This window comes from Nomascus leucogenys, chromosome 10 (assembly GCF_006542625.1).
Source record: "Nomascus leucogenys isolate Asia chromosome 10, Asia_NLE_v1, whole genome shotgun sequence".
NCBI classification, from domain to species: Eukaryota; Metazoa; Chordata; class Mammalia; order Primates; family Hylobatidae; genus Nomascus; species Nomascus leucogenys.
In genome coordinates, this window is record NC_044390.1 from 36407591 (window position 1) to 36430546 (window position 22956).

Genomic DNA, 22956 nt, shown 5'->3' on the forward strand with positions numbered 1-22956 from the left:
CATTGGTTTATAGTTTACTGTATTCCAGAAATATAGGTTGAAAAGAAAAAACATTCCCTGGGTAATAGTGGCCATATTTGTCAACCTAAAAATAAAGAGATAAAGGATAAATGATTTTCACATGCCTTCTAGGTATAAGAGACAGTTTATGAGATGTAGTTTGCATGTCTAGATGTTTTACTTAGGGGGTATTTTAATGGTTTACACAGACAGTGGGACACAGTATCTGAAATTATGGCCGTTCTGGAAAATCTGGGATGTATAATCAACATGCAGTAGAGGTTCCCAACTTATCATTAAACCAAAACACAACGTTAAAGCTTGTCTTTCTAAATGCCACTTCCCAAGCTCCTTTTTCTACCACTATCCCAGGTGATAGCAAAATGTCCTCAGTAACACTATGTGGTTTGCATAATTAAATTTTCTTTTTTGATTTAGGCAGAGCTCATTGTTTTCCAGGTGAAATGTCTAATTCATTTTAAGCATGTTTTAAATTAATTAACTTTTTGGTGAGGCTGAGCCAGGGTGACCAGATATCCCGAGTCCCTGTCATGAGCAGAATTGTTAGCGTGTACCTCTATAAAATTTGTTCGGTATTTAAAAATCCTTCAGATAAAATAGCTTGATCATTTGTACATCTCCCCTTACAAAGCACCTTAAGTCCTCATGTGAATTTCAGAAAGTTCTTCCTCAGGATAGTCTTGACCTTATAATGAATTTTCAACAGTAGTTTTTTAGCAATTATTTATTGAATACGTGATATACCAGGAGCTGGACAAGCTACACCAAGAACACAGGGATACAGAGAAAAACCGTGAGGGTCCCTGACTTCGGGGTTTCGATGGTGGAGTTGGAGAAAGGGAGGTCGGTCAAGGTCAGCCAAGTGATTGTAACGTGTGTGACGCGCATTAGATAACACAGGTGTCATGGTGAACCCAGACTTGGGAGGCCAAGAAAAGTATGCTAGATAAATGTCATGTTTAGGCTGATATTTGAAGAAGAAGGATTAGCTAGGCAGGTCAGACAAATAACTTAAATCTGTAACACACACACCACTGTGGAGCCCCACAGCCCGATGACATTCCCCACAGAAGCTGCATCACAGGGTAGCATTTCAAAAACAGATTCCATTGTTAGGATAGCTGAAGATTCTCTCTCTCTCTCTCTCTCTCACACACACACACACACACACACACGCGCACACACACACCACACAACACTGCCTGGGTTGTGGATTGTTCCTTCAAAAATTTTTTTCTATTTTTTTTAATAAACGTTCTGTGAAGAACCAGAACACTCATTTGTATCTGTGTGGCAAATTCCAACTTGACTGAATTGAACTGCAGCTGATAGAGAATGTGTTTTCTGCTTTCTGGGTGATTGCCATTTTAACCACCGGATGAAGGAGATGGAGTGAGAGTCTCCGGAGGCCGGTGTGTCCGTCAGGCCCCTGTTTCTTCATGAGGGCTTCTCCCTGAAGTCTGTGCTCTCACAGGAAGGAAGCCAGCATGCTGGGTGAAAGGCCGCCTGGGCAATTGGAGACTCTTTTGAACACATTCTTTTTTAAAATTTGGATTCTCCAGGGTTTCCTGTCAAAGACTTAATTTCCAATGAAGGGAGGTTTATACATAAAACATGAATGAGTGTTTGAAACATTTATATTAAGGTTGGGAAGAATTAATTTGAATAATATTTGGCATAAATCTGTGCTGTTACAGAGGCAGGAAAAGATGGCCCAAAAAGAAAGGAGGATTTTGTTTAACTGCCTCTGAAATTTCATCTGTTTACCTCAGCCTTTAAAAATTATCTGACGCTAAGTTGGTTCTTTATCTTATTTTCAAGATTTTTATTTACCCTTGCAATTGAGAACTTGCGGTCTGTTGTGGGCTATTGAGACACACAGAAAATACTTTGGTTACATATTTGTTTCCCTGAAAGAATCATGATTTTATTATTTTTGTAAAAATGACATAGGTTTTCTTTAATTTAAAAAGAATAAGAGGAAATAAAAATCATTCAGAATACTGTACCCAGAAATAGCCATCATTAATATTTGCCAGACATCATTCTAGACATCTATGTATTTCTGTAGTAAGAGAATGAGAGGAATTAAAAGAATATAAAATAAAATGTGTCATATGTTATATTGTATGAAATTTTATTTTATTTGAATTAACGGAAGAATAAAACTGAAGTGAAACTAAAATAATTGGTGAAATTGATACTTTCTCAAAATAAGAAATTGATTATCACATTCGTCTTTCTTTTTTTTTTTTTTTTTTTTGAAACGGAGTCTTGCTGTTGCCCAGGCTGGAGTGCAGTGGTATAATCTTGGCTCACTGCAACCTCCAACTCCCAGGTTCAAGCGATTCTCCTGCCTCAGCCTCCCGAGTAGCTGGGATTACAGGCACCCGCCACTACACCTGGCTAATTTTTATATTTTTAGTAGAGACAGGGTTTCACCATGCTGGCCAGGCTGGTCTCGAACTCCCGACCTCAGGCGATCTGCCTGCCTCAGCCTCCCAAAGTGCTGGGATTATAGGAATGAGCCACCGCACCCAGCTTGATGATCAGATTTTTCTAAAGTTAAGAAAAAAGATTATTAAAAACTTTGAAATTGTAGACATTTTATATGAATTTATTTTAACTTTTGATAGTATTTTATGACCCCTTACTATGAAATGTGAAGTAATTAACACTTTGAAAATTTCTCCCTCAACCTTTTTTTTTGAGGTGGAGTCCTGCTCTGTCGCCCAGGCTGGATGGAGTGCAATGGCACAATCTTAGCTCACTGCAACCTCTGCTTCCCGGGTTCAAGTGATTCTCCTGCCTCAGCCTCCCGAGTAGCTGGGACTACAGGTGCCTACCACCATGCCTGGCTAATTTTTGTATTTTTAGGAGAGACGAGGTTTCACCATGTTGGCTAGGCTGGTCTCGAACTCCTGACCTCAGGTGATCTGCCCACCTCAGCCTCCCAAAGTGCTAGGATTACAGGCATGAGCCACCGTGCCTGGCCTCAACTTTTATATTTTGTTCTGTACCCATACTACCAAGACTGCTTAATCTAATTCTGTATCTAACAGAATACCAACTCAACCTAGCCTCCTAATCATGGCTTCTTTACTCTTCCTTTTCACTTTCTTTCGGTTGGGTGAATTTCATTGCCAACTCGTGTCTTGATTGTTTGCATGCTGGAGAATGTATGGTTCAGATAGCTAAGAGACAAATTCACATTTAGAGTCACATGGGGATTCTGATATCACTTCCTCTCTGTTCTTGACTTGGGACTCAGATAGGCCAGGGATTTTTGCCGACTGAACCATACTATGGCCTCTAACCAGCATTTAGGCATTTAAGGAACTATGTGACTCCTGGTCACTTCCTCCTCACCTTCCTGTACCTATTCCTTCCCAAACCCTTCTGAGAAAGCTTCTTAAACCAACTATCTTTTTCACATTTTTTTGGTTTTTTTTTTGAGATGGTGTCTCACTCTGTCACCCAAGCTGGTGGCGCGATCTCGGCTCATTGCAACCTCCGCCTCCTAGGTTCAAGCGATTCTTGTGTCTCAGCCTCCTGAGTAGTGGGGATTACAGGCACCCACCACCACGCCCAGCTAATTTTTGTATTTTTAGTAGAGATGGGGTTTCACCATGTTGGCCAGGCTGGTCTCCAACTCCTGACTTCGGGTGATCTACCCACCTTGGCCTCCCAAAGTGCTGGGATTACAGGTGTGAGCCTCCATGCCCGGCCCCTTTTCACATTTAAAGTTACTGTCACAGTTTTATGTTACCAGCTCCTCCCTGCTGGCTTTAGGGCAGGTCATAAGTAGCTCATTGAGGTTACTTCCAAAGGTGCTGGACCTTCAAAAACCTATTATATCTTAAAATTGGAACCCAGTGTAGGGGTATGAGTGACTTTTTTGGTTATTAGCTTGTAAGGACTTTTTCCAGTGACAATTTTGACTATAAAAACAAAAATCTGGCCAGGCGCAGTGGCTCACACCTGTAATCCCAGCACTTTGGGAGGCTGAGGCGGGCAGATCACCTGAGGTCAGGAGTTTGAGACCAGCCTGGCCAACATGGTGAAACCCTGTCTCTACTAAAAATATCAAAATTAGCCAGACATGCTGGTGGGCACCTGTAATCTCAGCTACTTGGGAGGGTGAGGCAGGAGAATTGCTTGAATCCAGGAGACGGAGGTTGCAGTGAGCCAACACGGTGCCACTGCACTCCAGCCTGGGTGACAGAGTGAGACTCTGTCTCAAAAAAAAATCAAGGTAGTGGAAGAGGAAGATAAAAAATGAGTAGGATAAAAAGTTGAAGTCAGGATTGGACATAATCTGACTCTAAATTTTATGGTTGCCTCTGAATCTATAATTCATATATCTCAAATTTTATTTCTTTCTTTTTTTTTTTTCTTTTTGAGACAGGGTCTCACTCTGTCACCCATGGTGGAAAGCAGTGGTGCGATCCCTTCTCACTGCTGCCTCAACCTCCTGGGCAGCACAAGCGATCCTCCTACCTCAGCCTCCTGAGTAGTTGGGGCCACAGGTCTGTGTCACCATGCCTGGCTGATTTCTTATTTTATGTAGTGATGGGATCTCGCTACATTGCCCAGGCTGGTCTCAAACTCCTGGGCTCTGCCTTAGCCTCCCAAAGTGCTGAGATTACAGGCATGAGCCACTGCCACCAGCCCCAAATTTTCTTAGTCCCAATTTCAATTATTCTATGTTCATTAGGATAACAAATGTTTAAAATGTGGTCTCTTTATGTGCCAGTGAGGGAATCAAGTGAGAAGTGGTCATCCAAGGTTCACTTATCCTTTGTCACAATGTTGAAGTCCTACAGTGAAATCATGACTGGAAATTCTTCTGAGGCTCCATGAAATCTTTTCTTGCACAGTGTCTACATGAATGTGCCGGCAGCACCCTCCTGATTTTCTCTCCTGCTGCCTCTGAGTTCTCATTTACTAACCCCTCAACAGCATCCATTCTTCTGAAGCAGATTCCTTGAACCTAGAATGATAGGGAGAACTTATGTAGTCTAAGCAGATCTTCCTATGATAAGGCTGACATTTAAATTACTTTTTTTAAATAAGAAAAATAACGAATCTCTCTCCTGGGGAGGAATTATAAAGCAAGATCTCTCACAAGCCTTCAGTTTCCCAGGCCTTACTGATATGTAAGCTAATTTAGGTGGATATGACAGTTTTTAACATTTTAATAGTCATGCTTTTACTTAATGTATATTAGAAATATATATCTAGAAAAGTGATAATGATATGAAGTTTCTCAGGAGTTGGAAGCCAGCCTTAGCAACATAGCGAGACTCTGTCTTAAAAAAAAAAAAAAATCTACAATGCGATGATTTTAAGTCTGTTATCCACCAATACATACATGATAAGCTTCATATGCACAATGCACATGCATTCTCATGGAAATACGTGATTCCTGTGCTTCTCTGTAACTCGACCTCTTGCTCTACCACTCCAGAACATACTTTGGAAGGCAACCAAATGAAAAATGTTATAATAAGAATCATTATTCCGGCCAGGCGCAGTGTCTCATGCCTGTAATCCCAGCACTTTGGGAGTCTGAAGCAGGTGGATCACTAGAGGTTAGGAGTTCGAGACCAGCCTGGCCAACGTAGTGAAACCCTGTCTCTACTAAAAATACAAAAATTAGCTGGGCGTGGTGGCAAGTGCCTGTAATCCCAGCTACCCAGGAAGCTGAGGCAAGAGAATCGCTTGAACCCAGGAGGCAGAGGTTGCAATGAGCCAAGATCGCGCCACTGCACTCCAGCCTGGGTGACTGAGTTGAGACTGTCTCAAAAAAAAAAAAGGAAGAAGCAGCAGCAGCAGACGCAGCAGCAGCATTATTCCACTCTAATTCGTTTTTGCAATGTATAAACTATTTGCAAATAGGTACTTTCACTCTTACTAGCATTTTTCAGCACACCCCATGACTGATCGCCACCTGATTGCCACTTGGCAGAGCATAAGCATGCTTGAGAAAGAGTGGTCTTAAAAACTAGTTTGGGTCTGAGATATCATGTGTAGCGACCCCTACTGGGGGATTCGTACTGTAGGGAGTGCTTTCCTTATTGCCTCTGACCTAATAATGTCCTCTTTTCTCTTTAACACATATAGACTGTTGGGCGGGAGCTGCTGCTCCATCTGATTGACTATCTCGTAACCAGTGATGGCAAAGACCCTGAAATCACAAATCTGATCAATAGTACCCGGATACACATCATGCCTTCCATGAACCCAGATGGATTCGAAGCCGTCAAAAAGCCTGACTGTTATTACAGCATCGGAAGGTAAAGAGGGGCTGGTCTACCTTTACTTGAAAACAAACAACACAACACAAAGGCCCCCGACAGGCACCTGTTGGCCTTGGCAAGAGGAGATGTGTCATGGTGAGGGCCCTCAGAGCCGGTGTCATGTCGCTGATATGCCAAAGCTCAAGGCACATCAGGGCTGCCCCCGGCTTGCAGGAAGAAATGCAAATAAGACTACTTTGCACCGGTGCCCAGCTAGCCTCTCCATCTTCATTTGCCACTCCCTCTCCCTCCCCTGGCTCTTCTCCTCTAGGCCTCCTTCATGGAACTACCAGGTGCTTTCTCACCTCAGCGTTTTACACACACCATTTCCTCCCCCTGCCTAAATAGCATTTCCTCCAAGACTCTCCCGACCTGTCATACACTAGATCCCCTGATAAACTCTCAGATCACCTGGCACTTTAGTGTCAGAGCACAACTTTTAATATCTAATTTCTTGCTTTGTGTCTCTCTCCCCACTACACTGCAAGCTACCTGCAGGCAGGAATCCTGTCCGTTGTGTTTGTTGTTGTTAGATCCCCAGTGCCTGGCAGAGCACCCAGGCCCTTGGTAATGACTGGTTGATTTATTAGGCCAGTAGTCCAAGAACTAACCATAACCAAGAGCTGGTCTTGAAGGAGCTCTGATTTAAACAGTTGATTTTGTTTCAAGCTGCCTTGGGAGGTTTGGAATTTCTCAGATGTCTAATATACATTCATATGTATACAATTTACATGTATGTGTTTGCTTTACCAAAGCTGAACAAAATCTCACCACTTGATTCCCTCCAATTTTAAGTTTTTCTAGCAAATTTAAACATGGCTGTTCCACGTTTCACAAATACTTTTGTGTAATGTGTTTACTGTTGTTTGTTATCAGTTGCTACTTAACGAACCACCCCAAAATTAGCGACTTAAAGCAACAGCCTTTTTATTTACTGTTGATTCCGTAGGTCAGGAATTTGGGCAGGGCAGAGCAGGATGGCTACTCTCTGTGCCACAGGTCTGGGGCTCAGCTCTGGTCTTTCTGAGACAATTTACCTGGAGCCATGAACTCTCCATGGACTCCCCACGTGGCAACCATTGGGATCTCAGGGTCCTAAAAGGGAGCATCTAAGAGCAGAAGTCCCAAAATACAAACACTTATCAAACCTCTGCTTGCATCACGATAGCTAGTATCTCATTGGTGAGAGCAGATCACAAGGGAGGGGATGCCATGGGGTGTAAGTGCCAGGTGTGGGTCATGGCAGGCCACCAGGGCAGCCATCCACCACACCCATACTCACATTTGGAAAGACACCTGGAGCCTAAACCAAAGGGCAAGACGTTGTAAGAATCCACTCTCTCATGCCCTATCAATAAGCCCTAAAATATTCTTTCTTTTAAAGGGAAAATTATAACCAGTATGACTTGAATCGAAATTTCCCCGATGCTTTTGAATATAATAATGTCTCAAGGCAGCCTGAAACTGTGGCAGTCATGAAGTGGCTGAAAACAGAGACGTTTGTCCTCTCTGCAAACCTCCATGGTGGTGCCCTCGTGGCCAGTTACCCATTTGATAATGGTGTTCAAGGTAAGCAGGTGCGGGCCCGGTTCTGGCTTCTTAAGTCCAGAGTGGGGCTGAAAACTCTCTGCCTCTGGATGAGGATCAGCTCTCCCTTCCCCGCTTAACTTCTCTGGCAGGGTGAAAAGAGCTTCATGTTCCCGACTCTAGCCACCCTTCCTGTAATTCTTCAACAGCAGATGGGCAGTGTGGCTGAACTGACAACCCACAGCTGGACATGCATCAGTGAATTAGTGAAATTTAGATTCTAGAAAATACGATCTAAATAGATTTTGATTCTCTGACAAGAGACAACATGGCTAAAATAACATAAAACTGGAACAACTCACTTTTTTTTTGCTAATCACATATGAACAATAATTGTTGACTCTTCTTAAAACTCTGTGGGATGAGGACCCAAAATATTACAGTAGTTTTATTCACCCCTATAATACCTAACGAAATTGTCCTTACCTCCAGAAATTAGCAAGAGTGACTAAGAGGACACTTAATTTTTAAGCTGAAATAGGAGTTTGGATTTGTATCTGACTTATTTGGGGGCTATCACCTTGCATATATTTATTATAAAGTAGAAAGAAGAATAGAGGAGGTGGATGAAGGATTTCTCTCTAGGGAAATTGGAGCATGTGTGTGTGCTATGATCATGTCTTTGCTAATATGGCGTTTGTGTTTCCTCTTACTCTAAAGTCGGTTTAAAGGTCTTGGTTCATCTTTTAAATGCAGCAACTGGGGCATTATACTCCCGAAGCTTAACGCCTGATGACGATGTTTTTCAATATCTTGCACATACCTATGCTTCAAGAAATCCCAACATGAAGAAAGGAGATGAGTGTAAAAACAAAATGAACTTTCCTAATGGTGTTACAAATGGATACTCTTGGTATCCACTCCAAGGTGAGTTTCTCTTCATTTCTTCCATTCGCCTTACTGCCTTCACCCAGAAGTGCCAGCTGGTTTATTTTGATCCAGCAGTTGTTAAAAGAACTTTAGGCACAATAGGCCCTTCCCTCTGTCCTTATCAGCTAATGTCATAAGAGCAGTGGAGATGACTGACTGATTGAGAGATGCTCAGACATATTCCTCATTACCAAGGGCCTTCTTCATTCATTCGGGTACTTATTCTGTGTCTGCCTACTGTGAGCCAGGAACTGAAAGATGAACAAGACACACACCTCACCCTGGAGTTGAATAGGGGAGACAGACACGCAGATAAGTAATTGTGATAGCAGTGTAATTAGAATAAAAACAGATTTAGAGAAGGTACAGTGTACCCCAAGGGTGCACAGAGCCAAAATACAATAGGGAGTAGTGAAGAGCTTGGAGAAATATGATGCTTACATCCCATCTAACAGGGACAGCTGCCACTAGATCTAGCTAATTATTGCCATGCAGCCTTGGGGAGCCAATACTGCCAGATCCTGCAGTTTGTAAAAAGAAGCTGAATTTGTACACGAAGTATCATGATTTTAAAGCCATTTTGTGAGCTCAACAAAAGAGCTCTTCAGACAGGATACAGTGGGAGGAGGGCCCCCAGTTCTCCACTCTTGGAATAAGACAGCCGGGTAAGGGACAGGATGAGATTGCCATGTAGGCAACATGGAAGGAGAGATATTCTTATTAGAGGGAATAATATAAACAGAAACGCGGGGTAGGAGGGACTAGGGTGGAGGGACAGGAGGAGAGACGGTGGACTGGAACTGGATTTCCATGCCTCAGGGGAAAACATTCCCTTTTAGACTCGTTAGCCTGACCCCGCCAATAGCAAGCTGCAGCATGCATTTCTGCATACAGGCCACTTCCAAAGGTGCCTTCCCTAATTGTCACTTTGGATGCACAGGCTTTCAGGTAATCTTGCACAAGCTGGTATTTTTATGCCTGGGTGGCTCTCTGTCAGTTTTCCAGGTAATATAAATAAGCATAGACCACAACTGATAGGCAGCAGGTCCAGGCAGCATTCCAAACCTCTCTCTCGTGTCCAAGATACAGCCCCTCTCCTACCTTAGGACTTCTGCATCGTCCCTGCTCTCCACGATTTGTAGCTAAGAAAGGGCCCATCCTGTCCAGTGGCAGCTTCATGTTCACTGTCTAACTTTCGAAGGCAAATCCAGATGTGTAGGAAATTAGAAACGGTTGCTGCTGGGAATTGTTCCCAAGCGTGCCTGTGTGTGAGCTGTGTATCCTTCTCAGACAAAAAACAGGTGAAGTCAGCTGCCTTGAGGAGCCCAGAAGAATATGCCTGGCCTGGCCTGGATGTTTTGTTGGCCAGGCCTGACCCGCCTTATCCAGAACTGCACCCTCTACGCTTGGCATTCTCAGTCCTGGTTATTTGCTAGGGATCTGTAATGCACGCCTGTTTTGCTATTTAAATTTTTTCCACCTGAGACATATCCAGCCACAGGCTTTGTCTTGTTTTTTTTCCTCTCTTCTTTTTCCTTCTACTATTTCTTGGTGAAAATGAGGTCAGAGAGAAATACAAAACCTGCAAGGTAAGTAAAGGAAATAGGCCAGAGAAATTCTTCCTGGCTGGAATCTGGGCCTACATATTAGCCTACATAGATATTGCTTAATATTTAAATAATATTTTTATATCATATTTTGACCGCTTTCTTGCCATTAAATTTTTTTTTAAAGAAAAAGGCTTTTTTATTTTTATTTCATTTTTAGATATGGGGTCTTGTCATGTTGTCCAGGCTGGTTTTGAACTCGTAGCCTCAAGCAAGCCTCCCACCTTGGCCTCCCAGAGTGTTTGGATTACAGGCATGAGCCACAGTACCTGGCCTAAAATTTTTTTCTACTTCAGTACTTCCAAAATATCCTGATGAAACTGAGAATACGTATTTTATTGGGCAGATATCAAGTGTAACAAATTAAAATGTCAGAAACGACTTCCTTAAAAGTTACTATATTTCATCAAATCCAAGATACTGTTGATCATAAAACCCAGTGTACCACCAAGAAAGAAAAGAAAATATTTTCAGTTAAACTAAAGACATGACGTTTTAGCCATAAAATGTTTAAGACACATCCCAATTCAGAGATATTAAAATATAAAATATGTTGCATCTTAGGCCAGGTGCAGCAGCTCACACCTGTAATCCCAGCACTTTGGGAGGCCAAGGTGGGCACATTGCCCGAGCTCAGGAGTTCAAGACCAATCTGGGCAACATGGTGAAACCCTGTCTCTACCAAAATAAAAAACATTAGCCGGGCATGGTGGTGCACGCCTGTAGTCCCAGCTACTTGGGAGGCTGAGGCATGAGAATTGCTTGAACCCAGGAGGCAGAGGTTACAGTGAGCTGAGATCGTGCCACTGTGCTCCAGCCTGTGTGACAGAGCAAGACTCCATCTCAAAAAAAAAAAAAAAAAAAAAAATTGGCTAACACGGTGAAACCCCGTCTCTACTAAAAATACAAAAAATTAGCCAGGTGTGGTGGCGGGCGCCTGTAGTCCCAGCTACTCGGGAGGCTGAAGCAGGAGAATGGCGTGAACATGGGAGGTTGAGCTTGCAGTGAGCCGAGATTGCGCCACTGCACTCCAGCCTGGGCGACAAAGCAAGACTCCGTCTCAAAAAAAAAAAAAATTGTTGCATCTTAGAAAATGTAAAATGAAAGCCAGGCACAGTGGCTCATGCCTATAATCCCAGCACTTTGGGAGGCCAAGCCACAAGGATCACTTAAAGCCTGGGGCTTGAGACCAGCCTGGGCAACATAGGAAGACTCCATCTCCACAAAAAATTTTTAAAAAATTACTAGTCTCCGCAACATGGCAAAACCTCATCTCTACCAAAAAATAAAAAATTAGCCGGGTGTGATGGTGCACATCTGTAGTCCCAACTACTTGGGAGGCTGAGGCAGGAGGATCACTTGAGCTCAGGAGATCGAGGTTGCAGTGATCTGTGTTTGTGCCACTGCACTCCAGCCTGGGCGACAGAGCAAGACCCTGTCTCAAAACAAACAAGCAAAAATAGCCAGGTGTGGTGGCACACATCTGTAGTCTCAGCTACTTGGGAGGCTGAGGCAGGAGGATCACTTCAGCCCAGAAGTTTGAAGCTACAGTGAGCTGTGATTGCACCACTGCATTCCAGCCTGAGTGATGGAGTGAGACCATATCTCTATTAAAAAAAAAAAAAAAAAAAAAAAGCCAGGCACGGTGGCTCACACCTGTAATCCCAGCACTTTGGGAGGCTGAGGCGGGTGGATCACTTGAGGTCGGGAGTTCGAGAACAACCTGACCAACGTGAAGAAACCCTGTCTCTACTAAAAATACAAAATTAGCTGGGCGTGTTGGCACATGCCTGTAATCCCAGCTACTTGGGAGGCTGAGGCAGGAGAATCACTTGAACCTGGGAGATGGAGGTTGCAGTGGGCTGAGATCACACCATTGCACTCCAGCCTGGGCAACAAGAGTGAAACTCTGTCTCAAAAAAATAAAAAGGAAAAAAAGAAAAAGAAAGTATGAAATGATTATAACCCTTTGAAAGTAGGGGACCAGAGGAGAGAACTGGAAAGTCAGCATGAGCAGTGGCAGCCTGGGCTCCACGGGGGGCCGGGCCTTTCACCTCTGAGAGGCAGTGCAGCATTCTTTCTTTGATCCCCAGGAGCACTCTGGCATATTGGGGAAGCCCACAGCTGCTGGCGGAAGGTGGCCTGCACTCCAGTGTCTGTCATTTACTGGCCGAAACCCCTGGACACTTTTCTTTAATATCTGTGATCACGTTTCCTCATCTGTAAAGCAGGGGCAATTGCTGTGAGGATTAAATGAGCTGATACAAAGCACTTCATATGGTACCTGGCAATAGTGAATGGTGGCCATGATTCCCCCAAATTAGTGTGCTTAGCTTTACTTAGTAAGTGTATTTATAAATGATTTGTAGAAATATTTTTAAAGGAATCTTATTCTAGCTTATATCCATTTAAAATGTAATTTAAGAAAGAAATGAAATTCAAAGAATCATTTTTGTAATGTAAGATTTCAAAAAATAAAAACAAAAAAGGACCCTTCCTTCACCCCTCACTTAATTTGGATGCGCAGTTGAACTTCAGTCAGCTCTGATCCAGTTACCCATATGGGAATATTTAGGATTGTCTAGTCATGCCTGGGTAATAGAATGTCAAGCCCTGATTTTACAAGCTAATATGTCAAATTCATCTTTTCCTGTTTACATGTAGCTGTCTGATTCACTTGTCCCCAAGGCACGTGATACTTGGCTCCACTCCAGTTTTAGACCCTAACAAAAATTAAATATGCTTGTGTTTAGGTGGAATGCAAGATTACAACTACATCTGGGCCCAGTGTTTTGAAATTACGTTGGAGCTGTCATGCTGTAAATATCCTCGTGAGGAGAAGCTTCCATCCTTTTGGAATAATAACAAAGCCTCGTTAATTGAATATATAAAGCAGGTGCACCTAGGTTTGTAAAATCTTCTTATTAATTCCCTATTAATGCAAAATAGAGCATCTAGCAAGACCTCTGGGTTGAGTAAATGCAAGCCTTTATTTATGCTTTGTAGTTATAGCCTCATTTCAGTGCCAGATCTGATGGTTAAGAATTCTCTCTGCATGAGTATCTGCAGTGTGTGAGAAATGCAGTGCCCACTCATTCATAGAAAAGGAAGCATGATGCATGTTCCTTTCATATGAGGGTATAAAAATCCAGAGTACCAGCCAGCCATGGTGGCTCACGCCTGTAATCCCAGCACTTTGGGAGGCCGAGGCAGGTGTATCATCTGAGGTCAGGAGTTCGAGACCAGCCTGGCCAACAAGGCAAAACCTCATCTCTACTGAAAATACAATAATTAGCCAGGCATGGTGGCTCACGCCTGTAGTCCCAGCTACTTGGGAGGCTGAGGCAGGAGAATCACTTGAACTCGGGAAGTGGAGGTTGCTCCCTCTGCCGAGGAGCCGAGATGGTGCCACTGTACTCCAGCCTAGGTGACAGAGTAAGACTCCATCTCAAAAACAAACAAACAAACAAACAAACATCCAGAGTCCCCCTAATTTTATATGTTGAATGATCTAGAAATCTGGCCAAATATCAGGAAAACAAGCTGCTACTCTGTTACATTATCTCCCATTTAGAAAAATACTATGTTTGCTTGTCACTCACCGTGCAGTACCAAGGACCCTGAGAACACTGGACATACCACTTTGCATTTTTTCCAGAATTGGGATGGTGAGCTAGCACCATTACCTTCAACCCCTCTCACCTCTGAACTCTGCCAGATGTCCTGGTGCTAGGAATCTTGCCAGCCTGTTTGCTGAAGGCTGGCTGGCCCTTATCACAGATAGACAGACTAAATGTGGCAGAGAGTGGTAGCTTTCAAATGTGCAGCGGACTCACCAGGAGCGCTTGCTAAAACAGATTGCCAGGCCCCAACCCGGAGTTTCTGTTTGAACCACCTTACCACGTGATGCTGATACTGCTGGTCCAGCGGCTATACTTAGAAAGCCATTGCACTAGAGAAACACACTGCTTGAGATGATGATGGAATCTTGTACAGTTCAAGTTTATTAACCAGGTGGTGTCTCTTTGGGCAAGGTGTGGAAGCCTCTTCTATATTTACAGAGGTGAAGTTATCTTTCTCCATTCGGAATGGCTTGGGGAGAGAAACATATCAGGAATTGGCATAATAGCTATGATACCACATAGAGAGCGAGAGAGAGAGAGAGAAAGAGAGAGAGAAAGAGAGAGAGAGAGAGAGAGAGAGTGTGTGTGTGTGTGTGTGTGTGTGCTGAAAAAGTTTGCTGCATGGACCTACTGCGTAATTGCATAATTCCTGGAATTTTCTGCATGATTCACAGCAAAGCTTTCCTCCTGCTACAAAGAAGATGGAGAAGGATGAGGGAAGGTAGCACAGGGCCAGAGGGCTGAGTGCAAGGATGATTAGGACCCTTCCTTGGCCACACATCCCTGAAAGGGATGCCCCTGCCCTCTTTCATACCTGTATCCCCAGCCTCCATCCCCTGACCTGAAGAGAAGTACACAAAGATTACTGGTAAACTCACAGGGCTATGTCTAACTGGCTGAGTCGTTCATGGACTAGGTTGACTCCCTATGATAGGGGATGTTATGAAATATCGTTCTTTCTCACCAGCATCTTAATAAAGATTATAAATTTATTATTGGGACTTTTACCTTCTTCATTATGTCATCAGACATTGTCTTGGGTTCTCTCTTGCTTAGTATTCTGGTAATTCTTTCTCCACTAGATTTTCCTCATGAGGCATGTCACGTATTAATCTAACATTTCTATTGTATTTCTACCTCTGTTGATCCTGTAGTTTGTTAATCTATTACTATTATTATCATTATCATTATTTTAGAGACAGGGTCTCACTGTCACCCAGGCTGGAGTACAGTGGTGCAGTCATTGCCCACTGTAACCTTGAACTCCTGGGCTCAAGTGATCCTTCTGCCTCAGCCTCCCAAGTAAGTAGGACTACAGGTGCACACCACCACGTCCAGCTAATTTTTTAAAAAATTTTGTATAGAGACAGAATCTTGCTATGTTGTCCAGGTGAGTCCCAAACTCCTGGACTCAAGCGATCCTTCTGCCTCAGCCTCCCAAAGTGCTGGGATCCCAGGTGCGAGCCACCGTGACTGGCTTTGCCTATTCTTTTCTGAAATTCATTCTTCACCAGTATCAACATGGGTATGGGCATGCAAGTGAACATCAAATATGCTCTATGTAACTGCACTACTATTTTCAGAACCTCAATCTGGCTGTAAAGATTATTTACCAAGCACTGAATTAAGGTGGGCTTTGAAGTATCATGTTGATGTAATATTGCCAGGGAAAGGGCAATACAAATTGCAGCATACCTATTGTTATTATTTTTAATAATTTGGAAGGCTTACCAGTCCATTTGCACTAGGTTTTGTTTGTTTGTTTGGAGACGGAGTCTTGCTCTGTCATCTAGGCTGGAGTGCAATGGTGTGATGATCTCGGCTCACTGTAACCTCCGCCTCCCGGGTTCATGTGATTCTCCCACTCAGCCTCCCAATTTGCTGGAATTACAGGCACCCACCATCATGCCCGGCTAATTTTGTATTTTTGAAGAGACAGGGTTTCGCCATATTGGCCAGGCTGGTCTTGAACTCCTGACCTCAGGTGATCCGCCGGCCTTGGCCTCCCAAAGTGCTGGGATTACAGGCATGAGCCACCATGCCCAGCCCATTTGCACTAGGTTTTACAAAGAATGTTTGTCTGCCTGTCTCTATAATCAGATGCAAGTAACTCACTCAAAAAATACATATATTGGCACATCAACCCTGCCCCCTTGTGGTTTAAGACAGATGCATAACATGGTTTAATAATGAAACCATATTTCAAAATACCAATACAGTGTGGTTATTACTACTTAATAGAAAGGTTCTCTCCCTACTAGTGCCCAATAAGAAACTAATGAATATTTTGTTTGTGAAGAATGGCAGCAAACACCCCTTTATTGGTATTGCTCTGGTTTGAAGACATTATTGATATTTGTCAAACTGCATTGCATTTACTGGTTCTATTTTACCAATTGCTAGGATGCTTCTGAGTTTCTGAGGTTTTGACCCATCTGGAAGTCTTTGAGCCACCTTGTCTGGGAAGGAAAGGCCTTCTGCTTTAGTGGAAGGGCCTTGCCAAGAGGGTAGAGGCTTAGGTAGAGCCCAAGCTGTTTTGTCATCTGGAGATGTTTGCAATCTTGAGCAAGCACTTGTCTGAATCTCAGTGTAGTCAACAGAAAGTTGAGAGTCGTAGCATCAGCCTTGCCTCCCACCAGCCTGTTCTAAGGCTTCAGTGGTGTTATTCTTTCAATTAGAAGTCACTGCAGACCTCAACTGAAACTCGGGCCCCTTGGTGCCGTGTTGTCCTGCTTAGAGGATGATTTACTAGGTTCTAGTTGAGATGAGGGTGTCGTCAGACATTAAAACCAAGGTAGCAAAGGAGGGCAAGTCTGAATTCTAGAGGCTTAAAATGTCTTGCTTGTCCCTGTCTCTGAGGAGAAGCAAAGATGAGCCAGACACGGTGTTACCTGCCTGCTGCGGCCCTGTCTTTCCCCTGGACTCCTCAAAGCAGATCTGAACCCAGAGAGCAAGGGAATGGCTCACAGCATCCAGAAACCTAAGCAACCTGGGCATAAAAGAATCTGGTATGTGCTGAGTTCCAGAAGCCTGTGGGCCACAGATGTGGATCTGTCATCACATCCAAAATAGGAGGCAACTGTGACCATGCAGTGGGGACATGGGCACAAACAAGCAGTCTCCTAAGTACTGTCCCAGCTCCGACTCCAATCGTGGCCAACAGATGCAGAATTCTAGTTCTTGCCCAGCCAAGACTTTTCATTCATGAAGCTCTAATCCATTTCCAAGGGAAAAAGAGCTTTACATTTCTCCCATGTATCTCCCCATCTGGCCACAGAATTTATGTCTCAGATTTTATGTCTTCTCATTTGTATTGTATCTGAGCGTTTTTCAAATTTTCCTTTTTTTTTTTTTAAATATAGTGTTGGCTCTCTCTGCGTCTCTTAGGGTCTACCAGTCTTTTTTTCAATGTTTCAACTTCAGCATATAGAAATAAATCACATTTTCTGGTAAAACAATTACTTCCCTCTTAAGTGAAAGGTTTGGTGGTATGTAGACAAAATATTGTAAAGACATATACAAGCTAAAGCACGCTTTTATTTGGCTGGTGGGAAGGGTTTTCCTTTGAATATAAATTCCACACATAAGCATGGTCTGTATTTGCCCAGTAACAGTGATATTCACATACCCCAGGCTTCCATAGCTGGAAGAACCATCTTTAGGTTTAGGTAAGAGTCATATGAAAGTGAGTCTTTGGGCCTGTAATCCCAGCACTTTGGGAGGCCAAGGTGGGCGGATCACTTGAGATCAGGAGTTCGAGACCATCCTGGCCAACGTGGTGAAACCCATCTCTACTAAAAATACAAAAGTTAGCCAGGTGTGGTGGTGGGCACCTGTAATCCAAGCTACTTGGGGTGCTGAGGCAGGAGAATTGCTTGAACCCGGGAGATGAAAGTTGCAGTGAGCCGAACTGGTGCCACTGTGCTCCAGCCTGGGCAACAGAGGGAGACTTCAATTCAAAAAAAAAGAAAGTGAATCTTTGGGTTATTAGGGGATGATGAATGAGGGTCAAACTGGAATATGAAGACTTTCAGACATTTCTCCAAATGCAAATTTTTCTTCCTTTTTCTATCTTTGAGGGTAGGCAGACCGCAGGTTGACTGGAGCCTTGATTCAGCTGCAGCACACACTGATACATAGGTGTTGTTCAAGTCCCTGAGGCCGTCCAAAATCACCGTCATGTGACTGTCAAAAAAGTCAAATCTGTTCTATTAAAGTGTAACTGCTTCTAGCCAAGAAGAAATTTGCTGCCTTTTTTTAAAGGGTACCATGACTTTTTTTTTTTTTTTTTGGTGTCTTCTGCCAACTACTCATTACTAGTACCCTGAATTCTATTTCAACATTATCTCCAATGTTAAAGAATGGTGTAATGTTAGCCGGGCGCGATGGCTCACGCCTGTAATCCCAGCACTTTGGGAGGCTGAGGCGGGCGGGTCATTTGAGGTCAGGAGTTCAAGACCAGCCTGACCAACATGGAGAAACCCTGTCTCTACTAAAAATACGAAATAAGATGGGCGTGGTGGCGCATGCCTGTAATCCCAGCCACTTAGGAGGCTGAGGCAGGAGATTGCTTAAACCCAGGAGGCGGAGGTTGCGGTGAGCTGAGATCGCACCATTGCAGCCTGGGCAACAACAGCAAAACTCCATCTCAAAAAAAAACCAAAAAATTGTGTAATGTCAGTTTCAATGATAGCTCTGCTTCATTTTTTATGCACTTGATTTTCTTCGATTTGGTTGGTTTGGGGGAAGTCAACGAAAAATACAAAAGATGCCAATAGACACAACACCATCCAGCACAAGTTACCTTGCTGAAACGCATGGATTTTCTAAGTGGCAGGAAGACTGTAAACTAGCTCAGAGCCCTGGAGAAGGAAATAATATGCATAGCTTCTTCCCTCACATATTCCTGCTTTGTGGAATAAAGTTGAATTAAGACTCCAGAAATTCATCTAATATATTCTCCCCCCGCCACACCGCATAGTTTTTCTTAATCCAAATAAGAGGAAAGGAAAAAAAGCCAGGCCTGGTGGCTCACACCTATAATCCCAGCACTCCAGCACTTTGGGAGGCCAAGGTAGATCATGTGAGCTCAGGAGTTCAAGACTAGCCTGTGCAACATGGCGAAACCCCACCTCTACAAAAAAATACAAAAATTAGCCAGGTGTGGTGGTATATGCTTGTGGTCCCACCTACTTGGGAGGCTGAGGTGGGAGGACTGCTTGAGCATGGGAAGTCAAGGCTGCAGTAAGCCCTGATCACACCACTGCACTCCAGCCTGGGTGACAGAGCAAGACTCTATCTAAAAAAAAAAAAAAAGAAGAAGAAAGGAAAGAAAGAATTAATGTTTGTTGATCTTCCTTTTCTGTGTTACTTACATTTAATCTTCACAACCATCCTGGGTGGTGGTATATTATCCCCATTTCATAGGTGATAAAATTGAGGCTTGGGAATGTTTAGTGACTTGAGAACTAGAATTCAAATCAAAACCTGACTAGGTTCTTTCTGTCACACCAAGCTATGATGATGGGTATACGCTATATTTATCACATATCAAAGGACCTCCTAAGGGGAGCACAGTGTAAATAGCTCTTCAAAATAATGCCACTGAGGCTGAGTGTGGTGCCTCACACCTGTAATCCCAGCACTTTGGGAAGCTTAGGCAGGTGGATTGCTTGAGCCCAGGAGTTCAAGACAAGCCTGGGCAACATGGTGAAACCCCATCTCTACAAAATGTAAATTAATTAAATAAAGCAAAATAATGCCACTGAAACCCAAGGAATAAATGCATAATCAGGTTACCAAATTATTACCAATTTATGATTGGGTACTACCTAAACATCAAAAGGATATGTATCAAGCAGTAGGAATAAATATAAATGGAACTGTGTTTAAAAAAGAGAGGCCAAAGAGGAACACACGACGTGAAAATAGAAGTTTACATAGTTGTATAGAGAAAGGGAGAAGGAAATATGGCATTTTCCTCCTCAGGAGACAAAAAATGAAGAGTCAGGAATTAAATAGGACAGAAAGTATAATAAAAGGCAACCTAGGTCAGACAGAAGTTTGTTGAAGTTCAAGATAAACATTGTTTTGCTAAATGCCAAAATTTTTATTTTTCACTTTAACCGTTTCTGGGGGGAAACTGTTACGTGTGCCTCATATTTTTCTGCCCTAATAAATAATTATTATTTGAACTGTTTGGGGAGAGTTCAAGATCATCTTGTTATTGTAGCTCTTCATTCTCATTTATGTTATTGGGGACTTAGGCAGCTTCACCTTAAGGTAATATGATTTGACGCTGGAGTAAACAAACCAGATGTGACATGTAGGATCTAAAATAAGAAAGGTCTTAAAATATAAATGGCCTTTTAAAAATTGTACTCCTGAAATTTTGAGAGGGGCTCTCGAGACTATCATGGGTTGATGGCTAGGCTGGTCCACTTCGTTGGCTGTGTGAGTTTGAGGAAGTTATTTTAATAAGCCAGAGCCTTAGTTTTTTTCATCTGTAAAATCATGATAATAATTGATGACACAGCTGATATGAGAATTTAATGCGAAAATGCACATTTAGCAGTTAGTACAGAGCCTGAAATATACTAAGTGCTCAATAAATATTGGCTGTTGTTACTGGTCAATCGATTCCATGCTTCCAAGAAGCCTTGTGATTATAATTTTGCTTCCCATGTAGTTGGATTACAAGACAAAACTATTGAGTCCCTTGCACATGTAAATAATTTTGTTGTAACTAATACATTGACACCATTTTTATTTAGGATTTTATGGAATCCACCAATGCTTGTAGTACAGTTTGGTGATTGAGTAAATAACTTGGAAGTGACAGGAATGGATCTTAGGTTGTCATCTGTGTTCTCTCACTGTGATAATATGTACTAATATAAATGGGCTATTCAACAACAAACAAATTTAAGCTATAAATCAGATTAGTAATTTTTTTTTTTCTTTTTGAGACAGAGTTTCACTTTGTCACCCATGCTGGAGTGCAGTGGCGTGATCTCAGCTCACTGCAAGCTCCACCTGCCGGGTTCACGCCATTCTCCTGCCTCAGCCTCCCAAGTAGCTGGGACTACAGGCGCCCACCACCACGCCTGGCTAATTTTTTTTTGTATTTTTAGTAGAGACGGGGTTTCACTGTGTTAGCCAGGATGGTCTCGATCTCCTGACTTCGTGATCCACCCACCTTGGCCTCCCAAAGTGCTGGGATTACAGGAGTGAGCCACCGCACCCAGCCAAGATTAGTAATTTTGACTATTTTAAGTTACATCAAAAATAAGTTTTCTTTTCCCTCTCTAACACTTAATATTAACTCACAACATTGAGTAAGCTAATAAATATTGCATATATTGTTCTTATTTATAATAATTTTTATATGCCATAAAATATGGTATTAATATTTAATTTTATTTTTGTCTTGCAGGTGTAAAGGGTCAAGTTTTTGATCAGAATGGAAATCCATTACCCAATGTAATTGTGGAAGTCCAAGACAGAAAACATATCTGCCCCTATAGAACCAACAAATATGGAGAGTATTATCTTCTTCTCTTGCCTGGGTCCTATATAATAAATGTAAGTATGCAATGCTAGTTATTGTTATTAAAATATTATAGAACTCATAATACTTATTAACCCAGAAGGAATCCAAAGTAAGTCTAGGAAGTTCAAAAGTAGATCCATCAAGACAGAAAGAAAGGATAGTGTCAGACTTGGAATTGGCAGGAGGTGGAAGAGGTGGAAACTATACGAAAAAAAACAGAAAAATTCATATGTTTTCCCTGATGGCAATTTTTTAAAAATAGAAGCCAAATCCTATTTCTTGTGATATGTTTTATGATTAAAATGTAACCTGATTAATAATAAAGAATAAGCAATGTAGCAAAGGTAGTTTATAGTTTCCTGGGATACGATATAACACCCATTCCATGGCATACACTTTCTACTATAAAAAATGAATTGGGAAAAGTTCCTTAGAATTCATTTTATAAGTGAAATCTGATCCACAAATTTTGACACTATATTCAGCAAATGATAAACATATTTTGCAGCCCTTTTTTCAATCGATGCAAGTAAAATTTCAGTCTTTAATTCCATAAAATATATATTTCTGAGTCATTTTATCCTAAGACAGGAAGGCATGGACTAATTTGAGCCTGAGTGGATTTATGTGAAAGAACTAAATGAATAAGTATTGATATAGTTGGCCAGATTTTGCGTCTTTCTCTTTGATGTGAATTTCTCTGAGAAATTCAGGATTCTTCTATTTTGCTTAGTGGGTCTCATGCCAACCATAGCAGTCATTCTATATAGAGCTAATCCTGGGAGAAGGTAGTCGTCTCTTCTGTAGTGAAAACTGAGTTGGTATTTTATTATTTCATCCTGAGGACATCATGGAAAAAACATGGTTTTTAGTTTATAAAACTATAGAATTCAGAGCCTCCATGCTCCATGGGTTCTCCCCAAGGTGCCTAGATGTGAGGCTTATCAATTGCTAATCCTTTTAGGAATTTCTACTCCTGCCGAGAAAATGGATAGAGCTTGAAAAATCTGAACTCACTGTGAATCTTTGTCTAAAAAGGCCCTTTATTTTTCTCCTATTTACTGTGATGTTTCTATTCTATTTAAAAATATGATTTTCCCTGTAGTGAATCTAATTACTTGTATGCAACCTCATAAATAAGCCACAACTTTAGAATAAAGTTATGAATTGTTCATTTCCCATTAGTTAGACTAACACAGTACACATTGACTCTAGATAATAGTTCTAGGACAATATTTGAAGGTAAGACTCTGGACATTGAAATGAATGTGTAAAATACATACCAATGAGTGGTTATGTAAATGTCATTCCCCATTTTTTCCCTTCTCCACCATATATAATAAAAGCATTTCCCAGTAGACATTGCCTGTAGTTAGTTAGTTTAGCATTTGTCT

General features: G+C 42.2%; 1 protein-coding gene across 1 annotated transcript in view; it reads left to right on the forward strand.

Moving 5' to 3' along the window:
- The window catches only part of CPM (carboxypeptidase M), an 80277-nt gene that overhangs the window by 53157 nt on the left and 4164 nt on the right, over positions 1-22956 (forward strand). Inside the window, exons 4-8 of the mRNA XM_030820010.1 lie at positions 6148-6320; positions 7708-7892; positions 8607-8777; positions 13141-13293; positions 21446-21594. Coding sequence (XP_030675870.1) covers positions 6148-6320; positions 7708-7892; positions 8607-8777; positions 13141-13293; positions 21446-21594 — 831 coding nt within the window. The remainder of the gene's footprint in view (positions 1-6147; positions 6321-7707; positions 7893-8606; positions 8778-13140; positions 13294-21445; positions 21595-22956) is intronic.